This window comes from Wolffia australiana, chromosome 10, assembly GCF_029677425.1.
Source record: "Wolffia australiana isolate 7733 chromosome 10, ASM2967742v1".
Taxonomy (NCBI): domain Eukaryota; kingdom Viridiplantae; phylum Streptophyta; class Magnoliopsida; order Alismatales; family Araceae; genus Wolffia; species Wolffia australiana.
Genome location: NC_135844.1, coordinates 3,282,737 through 3,294,879, shown reverse-complemented (window position 1 = coordinate 3,294,879; position 12,143 = coordinate 3,282,737). Strand labels below are relative to the sequence as shown.

Here is a 12,143-nt window from a genome sequence, read left to right as displayed (position 1 = left end):
ATATTCACTAGTTTATTAGATTTTTTATTAACAATAAAAAATCTAATACATGTCTGACATCCAACACCATCATCTGTTAATCGTCTCGTTTTGGATCGTCCAATATCGGATATCAGATTAATATCTAAAGGCAAACCCTACTTACTGCCATTTTTTATTTAATTATATATGAGAACCATCCATATGATGAAGTAAACTGGAAGTTTATTATTTATCTAACCTTTTCATCTCAATAAGTGCTTAATTCTACTCTGTTTTCCCCAAATGATGAAATCACACCTCTTTTCCATTTCTCTTGTGAATTAGATACAATTAATTACAACTAATATCTGTCTGATATCCAATAGCAGCACCTGAAATTGTTTTGTTTCGGATTGTCCAATATCGGATATCAGACAGATATCTAAGGTCAAGCCCGAGTCATTGCCAATTTTTATTTAATTAAATATTTATAAGATCCCTCCATCTGACCAAGTAAATTGGAAGTTTATTATTTATCTCGCCTTTTCATCTTAATAAAGGCCCAAACGCTGAAATTAAACCCCTTCTCCAATTCACTCTCAAATTGGCTAAAGTGGGAATGACCTCCACTTAGGAGTATTAATAAAAACATTAAATTAAACAAACTTGTTTAGAGAAATATTTTTTAAAATATACTTGTCCAGTGAAATGACGATTCTGACCGTTCGATTGCTCTATCCGTACCCTATAAATACCTCTCGAACGGCCACGGTTTAATTCTCATTCTTTTTTTTTCGGAAATACAGACGGAACCCTAAAATTTCAACGATTACTCCCTCTTCGAATCGGGGGGAGTTCTTAGCGGGAGAAGTTGCGATCTTCAAATTCTTTCAGCGATTCAGTATTTGATACATCGTATCGGTCAGTTCTTTGTGCAGATCTTACGTTTAATTTGATGTTAGCAATATATTGTCACGTTTTCTTCTGCTGAAGAGTTTTTACTCCTCCTATTACGAATTATCTCTCGTTTCCCGGTGAAATCTGGGGTTTTGACTCGTAGTATCTCAAAGGTAGATGTGAATCTCCAGTTGTTGATGTGAAATGGCTTCGTATATCTTGATTTTTGGTGCTTGTAGATCATCGTGAGAAAATTTAGCGTTTTCCCCGATGTTACGTTTCTGGTATCAGTTAGGATCATTGCTTGATTTGCATATGACTCTTTAAACTGATAAACATATGTATGTTGATAATGTTTTTAACAATTTGGTTTCGCATACAGGTTTCTTGTGATCGCGAATCGTGTATTTGATCCGGCGACAGGATAATGGCGGAGCATTTGGCATCCATATTTGGGACGGAGAAAGACCGTGTCAATTGCCCGTTCTACTTCAAAATCGGGGCATGTCGACACGGGGACCGCTGTTCCAGGCTTCACAATCGACCCACAATCTCCCCAACTTTGTTGCTTTCAAACATGTACCAGAGACCTGACATGATCACGCCTGGAGTCGATCCTCAGGGGCAGCCAATTGATCCTCGCAAGATCCAGGAACACTTTGAAGACTTTTACGAAGATCTCTTCGAAGAGCTGAGCAAGTTTGGGGAAATTGAAAGTCTCAATGTGTGCGACAACCTTGCTGATCACATGGTTGGGAATGTCTATGTTCAGTTCAAGGAAGAAGAACAAGCCGACGCTGCTCTGCGCGCTCTTCAAGGCCGTTTCTATTCCGGGCGACCTATAATTGCTGATTTCTCTCCTGTGACCGATTTCAGGGAAGCAACCTGCAGGCAGTTTGAGGAGAACAGTTGCAACCGAGGTGGGTACTGCAATTTCATGCATGTCAAGCAGATTGGAAGAGAATTGAGAAGGAAGCTCTTCGGGCGGTATCGAAAGTCTCGAAGAAGCAGGAGCAGGAGCCGCAGTAGGAGCCCGGTTCCTCGTCGAAGGGAGAATCGTGAGCCTGGCGGGCACCGTGATTTTGGCGATGGCCGTGACGGTGGGCGGCGGCCATGGAACAGAAATGGGAGGCCTGAAGGGGATGTGGGACGTCGCCCGCATCGAAGCCCCCCGAGACGTGCGAGGAGCCCGGTTCGAGAAGGGAGCGAGGAGCGCCGTGCAAGGATTGAGCAGTGGAACCGCGAAAGAGAGGCTAAGTAATTGCTGCCAAGGTTCATTATGTTAAAGGACGTTGAAAAGAAAGGTTTGTGTGTCTTTATCGGACCGTATTTTGGTGAGTACTGCAGCACTCAGACACAAAACTGGTGGGTTTACTTTTTAGTGTTGGAAAACTTTCTTACGATTGATATTTTGTCATTTCAATTGTTCTTTTGGTGTTGGTTTAGCAATCCGTGTCTGATTTTTTTTACGACTGTCATCATTTAGAGGATTTTGAATCATTCATCATTTTCGGTCGCAGCACCGCCTCTAGTATACCGTTTTTCGCCGTCTCTTAGATTCTGTCTTTCTTTTTTGAAAATGTTTGACAGCCTTAGACCTGTTTAGAGTTGATTCTGAAATACGATTAATGAGAAGTTGGATCATATTATAGTGCCTGTGATGTTCGCAGACATTTATGTTTGGATGATTGTTTAGAATCGTTTCATATTTATTTAGCTTCCATCCTTTTAAATCATTTGTGTCCAAGTTCATGGCGACTCGTATCAGAAATCTCATTTTATCCCCTTGTCAATCGGCTTCTTGGTCAAACATTTTTTGAGGTTCTTTATGTATTATTTCAATCTTCTCATCCATTATTTATTTCTATAATTAAATATGCAAAACCCAAAGATTGACTAGTTTTTGGTTCCATGTTCTAGGGTTTCTAGGTTTCAAATGTCGGGAAACACCCATTTTCGGAGAAGAGTGAAAATTTGGGGTTCCATTTGGAGGTGAATGAGAAATCAGAGACCCATGATGCAGTTTTCTTCCGTGCAAAAGGCTTAAATGTTGGACATTTCTTTCCGTAGGCACATCTCTCTCCCCCAGCTTGTGAAGGAGAGAAGAAAAAAAGGTATCTTGAATTACTAATTCAAGATCAAAGAACAATCTGATTTTTCACAGGTCATAACAGTGAGGAGTGATAAAATCAAAAACTGTTCCAGGATAGGTGCGAAGATGCAGGGGTGGATATTACTGCGTCTTTCATCTGGCTAAATGGGAGTCACAGGTTTAGAGCGAAGGCCCACATTACTTGTTTTATCAGTTTAGATAAAGATTAAACCTATCAGGTTTATGGTTCCCCATATTTGAATTTTTCAATGGGGTCGATAATAATTTTGCAGGAATTTGTGGTAAAGGTTAAATTTCTTTAGATTGCAGGTGGCATTGGGTATATTCGACTTTTGAATATGATCCTTGATTTTTGTATGATATTGGGTCAGAATTTAACCCATCAGATGTCTAAAAGGGCCATTAATTAATTTGCAGGGATTTATGGTAAAAAAGAAATTTTTAGCGGAATACCTCTATATGCAGGTGGCTCTGTGTATGTTCCTTTCCCTAGTTCAAATGATTCATGCTCCTGTATATTCCTAGTTTTTCGGGTATGGTCCTATATTTTGTGATATTTAAAATCATTATTTAACCCGCCCAATTAAGATCTTATTTTCTGGATTCATATTTTTTGTTGCTCCAAGTGCCAGAATTTTCAGGGATTGTGGTAAAAGTTTTGAATTTATTTACAGTGCAGGTGGTTCTGGATTACTTTTCCGTAATGCCCTTGTTAATAACCCAGAGTTTATGGAATGTCCCTTCATTTGACTCTAATAAATCGTGTTCATATTTCTTAAAATTTAGGTCAATATATGATCATCAGGTTTTTGTGCATCTGTTTTGGGCCTATCTGAAGAGGCAAGCAATACTTTTTCAGGGGTTGGTGTTGATGAATTTTTAGGGTGCAGGCATTCCATTTCATTCCTAAAAATATAATTTTTAGGGTGCATTCCTATTTTTGTATTTGGCCAGCGACAGTTTTACATAGATTTGTCTTAAAATTTAATTTTTGACTCATAATCTCAGGTGTATCTGGGTCCATTTCATTCGTTTGATTTAAACTATTCATGCCCCTATATTTCAATTTTGGATATGGTCGTTGGACTTTTTATCTTCTTGATCAATATTTAACTCTTCAGGTTTCCCTATTCCCTATTCCTATTTTAAATTTAATTTTTATCTTCTTGACCCATTGTCGTCATCGTCATCGTCATGACCTCCATTGACGTTGTCCATAGACGTCAAACTAACAATTGACCTTCATCGTTAACGTCATTGTCATTGTTAACATCTGTTGGGAACATTGGATGATGACGGCCAATCCCTAATTACAGGCGATTCCTGATTAGTATATATATATATTCAGGGCATTAGTTGTCTAGTTACATTTCCCCCCCTAAGATTTGATGGGCATAAAATACCTAAATTTGCAGTGCATTTTAGGGTTTTTGGGATTCATGCATAATTGAATATTCTGTTTGGTGTTATTGTTTATTTCTCTGGCTACTTAAGAGTTTTAGTTTTTCTGCTCGTTTTTTTGGTGAAATTTCCAATTAACATATTTTGAGAATCTGGTTTTTGAGTTTTTCTGCTTCGCATATTTTGGAAATTGGACAAATGAATCGATTGCATCCAAAACTAAGTTTCCGGCACGATATTGCAAACCCACTTTAATTTAAATTTGTCAGATGTTACTAAATTTTAATCAATTTTGCATAGGCTTGTAACCATGTATTTCTTTATACTAGTAAATTAATTTAATTAACAGTGAAAGGATAAACACACCTATAAACAATGATAAACACTCCACTTCGTAAATAAAATCCCCCCTGGGTGGTGCCTAGGGCACGGCTGGATCGGACTACAAGCACAACCACAGGGTTGGCCATACTTGGCACCGTGTTTTTTGCGATAAAAAAAAAAATAATAGTGAAAGGATTTAGATCTCAACAATGCATTTTTTCATATTTCACTAATGATGCATTTTTTCATTCAGTTGGTTATAACGTTAGATTAGGAAGATTTATACAATTTCATTCTATGGATTATAATATCCAGATTCTTACATTTGGATTAAACTTTATAACTTTATGTTATTGGTAATATTATATTATTCCCATTTGTGAAAACATGTCTGAAGTCAGCATAATGATGTAATGTATAGTGTAACAAAAATTATGGCAATAATAAACCATCATGTTAGAAAACATTTCTTTCATTTTTTTGTGATTTGCTATCGTGTTTTTTCCGGAATTTCTTATGACTCATTTCAATGATAATAAATCAAACTTTAAAACTTCTTTGGGCATCAAGTTTTAGTTGAATGTACTGCTTTTGAACTATAGATTTTTCTGAAACAAATCATTTCAGGGTTCATATTATTGATCAACTATCTTTACAATAATGGGATAAATATTTTTTAAGTATAATTCTGATCCCTTAATTACTTGTATTTTTAGCATTAAATGTTTTCTTATATACTGGCATTTAATTCTCTAGGTAGACTTGAGTCTCATCTTCACATTTGCTTTTGTTGATTTAGTTTATTCTGGTAGATATGCTCACTTCTAACTTTATCTGATAATAGACTCATGCAATGTTAGCATTTTATTTTATTTTTTTTGATGGATTCATCTTTTTAAAAGTGTTCTTATGGAAATTATATTTCCATCATTGACAAATCATATCCACATTTTTACAAATACAAATACAAAGAGATACATTTTTCTCACAGATTTATGATGATAGTATCATATATTTTAGTATTGAATATATTAGATATGTACACAGATATTTGCCTCACTTTTGAAGTGGATTCATCTACTGAAGTGATTGTGTAAATCTAGCCACAAAATGGGGTCACCGCCTTTTGGTAAAGCTGCCTTAGCAGATACAAATAATATCTGCGTGTGAACCCATATGAACTCATTTTGTGAACCGATATGAACCCATAAGTTGGAGTTAATCTATATTGTTCAATAATTTCTAATCATACAAAAATGTTTTATATTTTCTCTAAGATCATAGAGAGAGTAATGATCAAATGCATGGAAATATAGTATAAGTGAACTTTAAGTTTAATTTTTTTTAGATGATAATTATTTTTAAAGTATAATAAAATTTAATGAGAGCAAACTGGTGAAATTTATTTCTGGATATAATATAATTAGGAAATAGGGAAAGTATTTACCCTAAAAAAAGTTGTGAAAATGTGAAAATGTTGGACGTTTTGTATAATAAAGATCAATTAATTCTAACTAAATACCTTAACCAGCGTTTTGCTAGCACTAGGTGATGGTTGATCGTGGTGCTGTGAATGGAGTGGGCGGAAGAGTTTAACCATTACAGACGACTACATAGAAGATTCTGGATATGTGCTGGTCAGCTGCCTGGGGGGGGGGAGAGTGTTGCTGATTTTAGTGTCAAATAATATGACGGATATGGAGGTAGATGCGCACTGATAAGCAACAGAGTTGAGGCTGTTGTGTGTGATGGTGATAACTTAGGCTATTGATGGCAATAACCTAGACAAAGGGTCAGTAGGTGAGTCCAAAAAAATGAAGATCACCCTCATCTCAATGTCATGTGCCCAACAGCCCTAGTGGTGTATTTTCTTCATGTGTCTTGATTAGACCATTGCTCATTCATTTTTTCACCCTTACAACATGAGGACGAACCCAAATGAGATTTACAATGAGTAAAACACTTCAATAACTGTAAGTTGGAACAAACTCTTGGGGTGCTTTTTGATAAGAATGGAGAGTCTATTTTCCAAGACAATGGATGGAAAGAGCATGTAAATATTGAATTACTCTTCAAATTGTAGTTCAGCATTCTTTTTGGATCATTAGTTATTTTAGTTTGAAGTTGGAGACATCAAAGCCATCCAATCGTCTCTCTCCTTCAATTTTCTCATGGCATTGATCCGTACGGTGGAATACCAACATGGCACAAACTTGAAGTATTTGACATATTCATGTTAGGGATGAGGGGATTGTTAGATTTGAAAATTGTTAGTTTAGCTTACCTTAAAATGGTTAAAATGGGGGCCTTGTCATTGGTTTGTGAAACCATGGCATCACCTTCTTCAGATTCCAACTTGAAAATCTTTGAGAAGGTATGGAGCCAAATCACATTGACTATATGAGGGTTAGTTATGCACAAATATTTTTGGACAACAGAGATTTCATATCACAGGATTACCATCCCCATTCTGTTCTTGTGTGAACTAGTTCCCAGGACTTTGTTCAAATCGCTTCATGCCTAACACCCTTAAGTCATTGACAAAGATTTTTTACTATCTCTACACATTAAAAAATCTGTTAAATTATTCAACCACATAAGCTACACTGGTGTCTATGTAGAGATTCACCCCTTTTCCCCTCTACACCCATGATATTAGGTAATATGATGATGAACTACATTTTACCATTGAGTATAAGAACTCACCAGAATTCTACACTCACAACACTCTCCTAGACCATATTATTCATGCTTGTCACTAGATGATAACATAATCTCCTCAATAAACTGTCTTCGTATTCATCTCCCCATGCCTACAATGAGCATATTGTAAATAAAAAGAATATATCATGTGGTCGCCTCCCCACTAAGTTTCGACATGCTCCCAGACCTATGCGAACAAAAAAAATCGATGACCTCACCACCGCTCGCACATCATTAGCTTGGCCCCAAACACCTTCCACATTTACCAAAACCAGACCTTCAACTGAATAGTGGGTAAAGGGATTTGAGAAGCAACCTAAAACACAGATGGTGAATGTGTTTCACATCTTGCCCCAAAATTGGCTGAGGACGAAGGTGCTGTTTCTCGTACCTTGACATCAAATGGATTTTAACTCTTAGACATATCAGATGAACTTGAAGCTAGAGTGCATTTGATCCCTTTATCTTCCCATTATCTCTTTATCTTCCCCTTGTCTTCCAATAATTCATTCTCTCCCTCCCTATGGTCTGCATCCCTGACAGCCCTTGTCTCACCTCCCCAACCTCCTCTACTGCCCACCACTACCCATTCAACCACTACTTCCCTTCATTCTAGGTCTATCTGATACAACACTAGCTTGATTCGCTTGAGGCTAGGACTTTATCATAACATTTTCCCTGTTTGTCGGTCTATTTCATGATGACTAGTAACACATATATGAGCAGGAATACATTGGCAGTCATTGCAAAGAAATTACATCGCATAAACATGTTATTCAAAGTGCTTCACATCATTTGCCTTATGTCGCTCACATCCACAACTTTATTTCCCAAGTAGGTATCGAGAGATTCTCCATTTCTTATGTAGCATTGCCTAAGGTAAATAATAGTGGTACGACCATGATGGTTGATCAATATGATAATGATAAAGATAACATCAATAGAAAGGTTTAACTGATGAAATTGATGTGACACAGTGCTTTGTCTGCCTTGGGGATGTTATGATGAAGTTTCTTGATGAAATTCTACATGGCATGCAATCGAATGTCACATTGCATGTCTCATTCAACATCCATTCATAAAGCTTTAATCACATAATATAAATGCGATGCTTATAATGAATTCTTAGGATATTTTTAATTATTATTTACTTATATTTAGAAAACAGTACGATGATCACATATCTTTAAACATATTTTATGAGCAATCTTATTCATAAGATAATTGAGGACATCATGGATATAATGAAGTCTAGCATGTTGATTGTGGAATATGTCATCACTACTAATGTGGATTGATGAAGGATATAAAGTGGGTGCTCTTTGGGGAAAAAATTCAGTGAATTCATCTGTATGAATTCCTTAATGGTGTTATACCTAATTATCATAACATGCTTGCGAAAGTTCTCCCCAGACTTGTCGATGTAGTTATATGATAGTTCACCAACGCATTTATACTTACTGGGTTGGTTGATTAGGGTTAGTTAGTTAGTTAACCATATCTTTAGTCATCCTTGGAGTGTCGTGCAGATGAGGGATTAGGAGTACATGGTAACTGATAATCCAAAAGTTCTATGAAATAGGTGAATAACTCCTTTTTTCCTTGTAGACCAGGGTGATAGTTTGGCCCATCATAGTTTGACAGGCCGTCCTATTGGCAGGGTTAAATCAATCCATTAGTTATTAACATATATGTTAGAATTAGTTAATTAACCAGATTAGCCAGAACAGGTTATTGTGCTATTGAAGTTCTTAGATTGGTAAAAAATATTTATTGAAAATTGTTAGATATACTTAAAGAATAGAAGTCTATAGAGATAATTTTATCATAGGTCCAAGAGGAGAAATCCCCAATCAAAACTTCCTTCGGTGCTCATCCTTCTTCTCCCATATCTCGTTGGATGACCTCCGTTGTGCTATTGAAAGGACCACGATATGAGTTGATTTTAAGAGTTGAGGACTGTGCAGATGTGTACATTATTCAAATTTGTGCATTATTAAGTTTACATTCATATCATATGAATTATATTCAAATGTGTACATTATTAACTCTAATATGCATGTTAGATAATTTGATGATTAATTTTATTTGCATAAATATCATGATCTCCCCATAGTTTTGATGTTTTTACACAACTTCACGCGATGAACTCAAATTGACATGATTTTCTTAACAAGAAGCAGATGTTTTAAACATGTGCTAATCATTTGACACTAGTCTAGTTATTAGAATCTTTTTGGAGTTCACTTTGCTACCATGCATCAAATCTTAAGATCACAAATAAATTTGATTGCCTGTCTCTGATAAGCATACAATTGAATGTAATTAAATGTAAATTTAATTTTGCATTTAGTGTTTGACCTAAGAAAGAATATATACATATATATATATTTCTTTTATCAAAATATAGAAACAATATGATGAGAAAGGGGTTGATCCACTCGAAGGAATATATCCATAAAATATGAGTTCTTATCTTCACGAAATTTCGTGAAGAAAATATAGAGAGAGATGATCATTCATTTGTGATTTTTAAAATATTATAGGTATATTTTTTAAAATTTTAATCTTCAGTCAGAAACATTAAAAAATGCAACAATGCCCTAGTTTCATCCCAAACCAAAATTGGATTGTACAGGAGAACAGGATTAGGTTTAATTTTGAATAGGAACCATTCAGAATTTATATGAAGATGAAACATATATTCAAAATGAAGGTGAAGATGAATTAATTTTTTGTGAACTTTTTGGGATATATGGGATAGATAGGGAATATAACATATAAACATTCAAGTCTATATACAGAAACAGAAAATATGAAAGTCCTCAAGGTAGAGAAAGTATATAAAAATTGGAAAACATAAATTTATTAGAGAAATCGGAAAGAGATCTATGAGTCTAAGATATTAACAGATATGGGAAGCATCATAAATTTGTTTCCATTCCTTTTAATATTGATCTGGAATGCAAATAAGTGCAACAATAAAGAACTAAATGAAGAATAAAATTACAAATTGAATCCAAGATGCAACGTCATTTTCAACTGAATCAGCTGTTGGGTCCTTCCTGATGGAAATATATGTGGCCAGCAAGCCAATCACACATTCCACATCTCGTTCCATATTCATTAATAGAACATATTCATTATAGTGCACATGTGATGCTCATAATGAAGTCCATGAATACATGATCGGACTTAGTGAATTATGATGAGATCGTAATACGGAGATCACTAGTCTTTAAGCATGTGTTCTAAACATTCCTACCCGGATAGAATAGCACTATCTAGCCTCACTCATATGATAAGTATGGCCGGTCCCGTAGCCATTAGTGTGGCGACACTAAGGATAGATAGTGGGTGCTCTTTAGTGGAAAGAGTTCACTGAATTGATCCGTACGAATCCCTGAATGGTATTATACCATACTGTCAATCAGGTTGATTCACGTCACGGTTGTGTAAGTGGTCCTTAGACCTGAGACACCAAAGACGTCTTGTGGACGGACGGTTGTACTTTGGCTATGGCCAACGAGTCTCTAATCATGGGATTCTAAACGGTCTTAGTTCGGGTGCATCAAGAAGTACATGAAGGCGATTGAGTGGTCAAGATGGGATCGTCCACCCTCGGTATAAGAGGTGACAACTCAAGGAAGACGATGCAATGAAGTCCTTGGCCAAGGCAGTGAAATATCGGAGAAGAGTTCTCCGATGATTTCCGAATGCATCAGTACTAACTCGGATGATTGATTAGGGTTTGATAGTTGACCATACCCTAAGTCGTCCAAGGAGCGTCAAGTGGATGAGGGATTATACATACACGGTAACCGATGAAGAACAGGTTCCATGAGTGAGTCGATACACATTCCTTTGTATCTTCTAGGACACGAGGTGTAGCTTGGCACCCCACGTGTCGGAGTCTCGACCTATCGATTGGGTTAAATCGATCCGACATTAATTAATCTATATGATGATATAGTTAATTAATTTGGAAGGCCAATAAAGGTTATTGGGCCGCTGGAGTCGTTAACTAGACTGATACATGGGCCTAGAGGGTCACACGCAAATGGTCTTTTGGACGTTGGAAGATATACTTAAGTTTTGGGAGTTTTTATGAAAAATACCCACTTAGTATAAATAGGGGAAGGCCCTGAACGAAATTCACCCAGGCAAGAATTGTTCAGGGGCCTTTCCCCTTCTTCTCCACTCTCCCCACACCCCCTCTCCATCCCTGATGTGATCGGGACGACGTAACGACGCCGACGGAGAAAGAACGGGTCTTGTCAACGAGCAGGAGATCCGACACGCTGAGGACCGCATGGATACGTCTAGAGGCTGCACACTTGAGCAGCTCGACTCGTCTCGCTCCGGGATCGAAGAAATCACGAATGAGATTCGTGCAAAAGGTACATTGTTTCAATGGTTTTTATTGATGCCGTTCGATTCGCAAAAGACTTTCGCTGCGCATCATTTTGACTTGTTCATCCAGATCTAGGCCACTAGAACCCAACACTTCCTGGCCAACTAGGTTAGGGGAACTTCCTTGGATTTCCCCCTCTTCCTGATGTTATTTTTATAATCCAACAATATGAATTGATATAGTTTCAAAATGCAAGACTGCCCTCAAATTTTATGCTCAATCAGACAATTAGATCTCCAGATATCATGATTTGAATTTGGAGGGATGTGAGCTGTTGGATCAAGATGGAAAGCATCTCTTATCCACATAACACGTCAGCTGTACTGAAAC

At 36.7% G+C, this 12,143-nt stretch overlaps 1 protein-coding gene across 5 annotated transcripts; it reads left to right on the top strand.

The window, feature by feature from the left end:
* Positions 1-746: 746 nt before the first annotated feature.
* Positions 747-3,272, top strand: LOC144708406 (splicing factor U2af small subunit B-like). 5 transcript variants are annotated; one of them, XR_013582778.1, is made up of 5 exons: positions 747-882; positions 1,241-2,223; positions 2,779-2,850; positions 2,929-2,972; positions 3,069-3,272. XR_013582778.1 is itself a non-coding variant. In XM_078581706.1 (2 exons), the coding sequence occupies exon 2, from the start codon at positions 1,286-1,288 to the stop codon at positions 2,117-2,119; it is 834 nt and encodes a 277-aa protein (XP_078437832.1). In that variant the 5' UTR covers positions 747-882; positions 1,241-1,285; the 3' UTR covers positions 2,120-2,275. The 5 variants fall into 5 exon arrangements, 1 of the variants encoding a protein (XP_078437832.1); XR_013582776.1 differs by having other exon boundaries at positions 3,064-3,272; XR_013582777.1 differs by having other exon boundaries at positions 2,779-2,972.
* Positions 3,273-12,143: the final 8,871 nt, after the last annotated feature.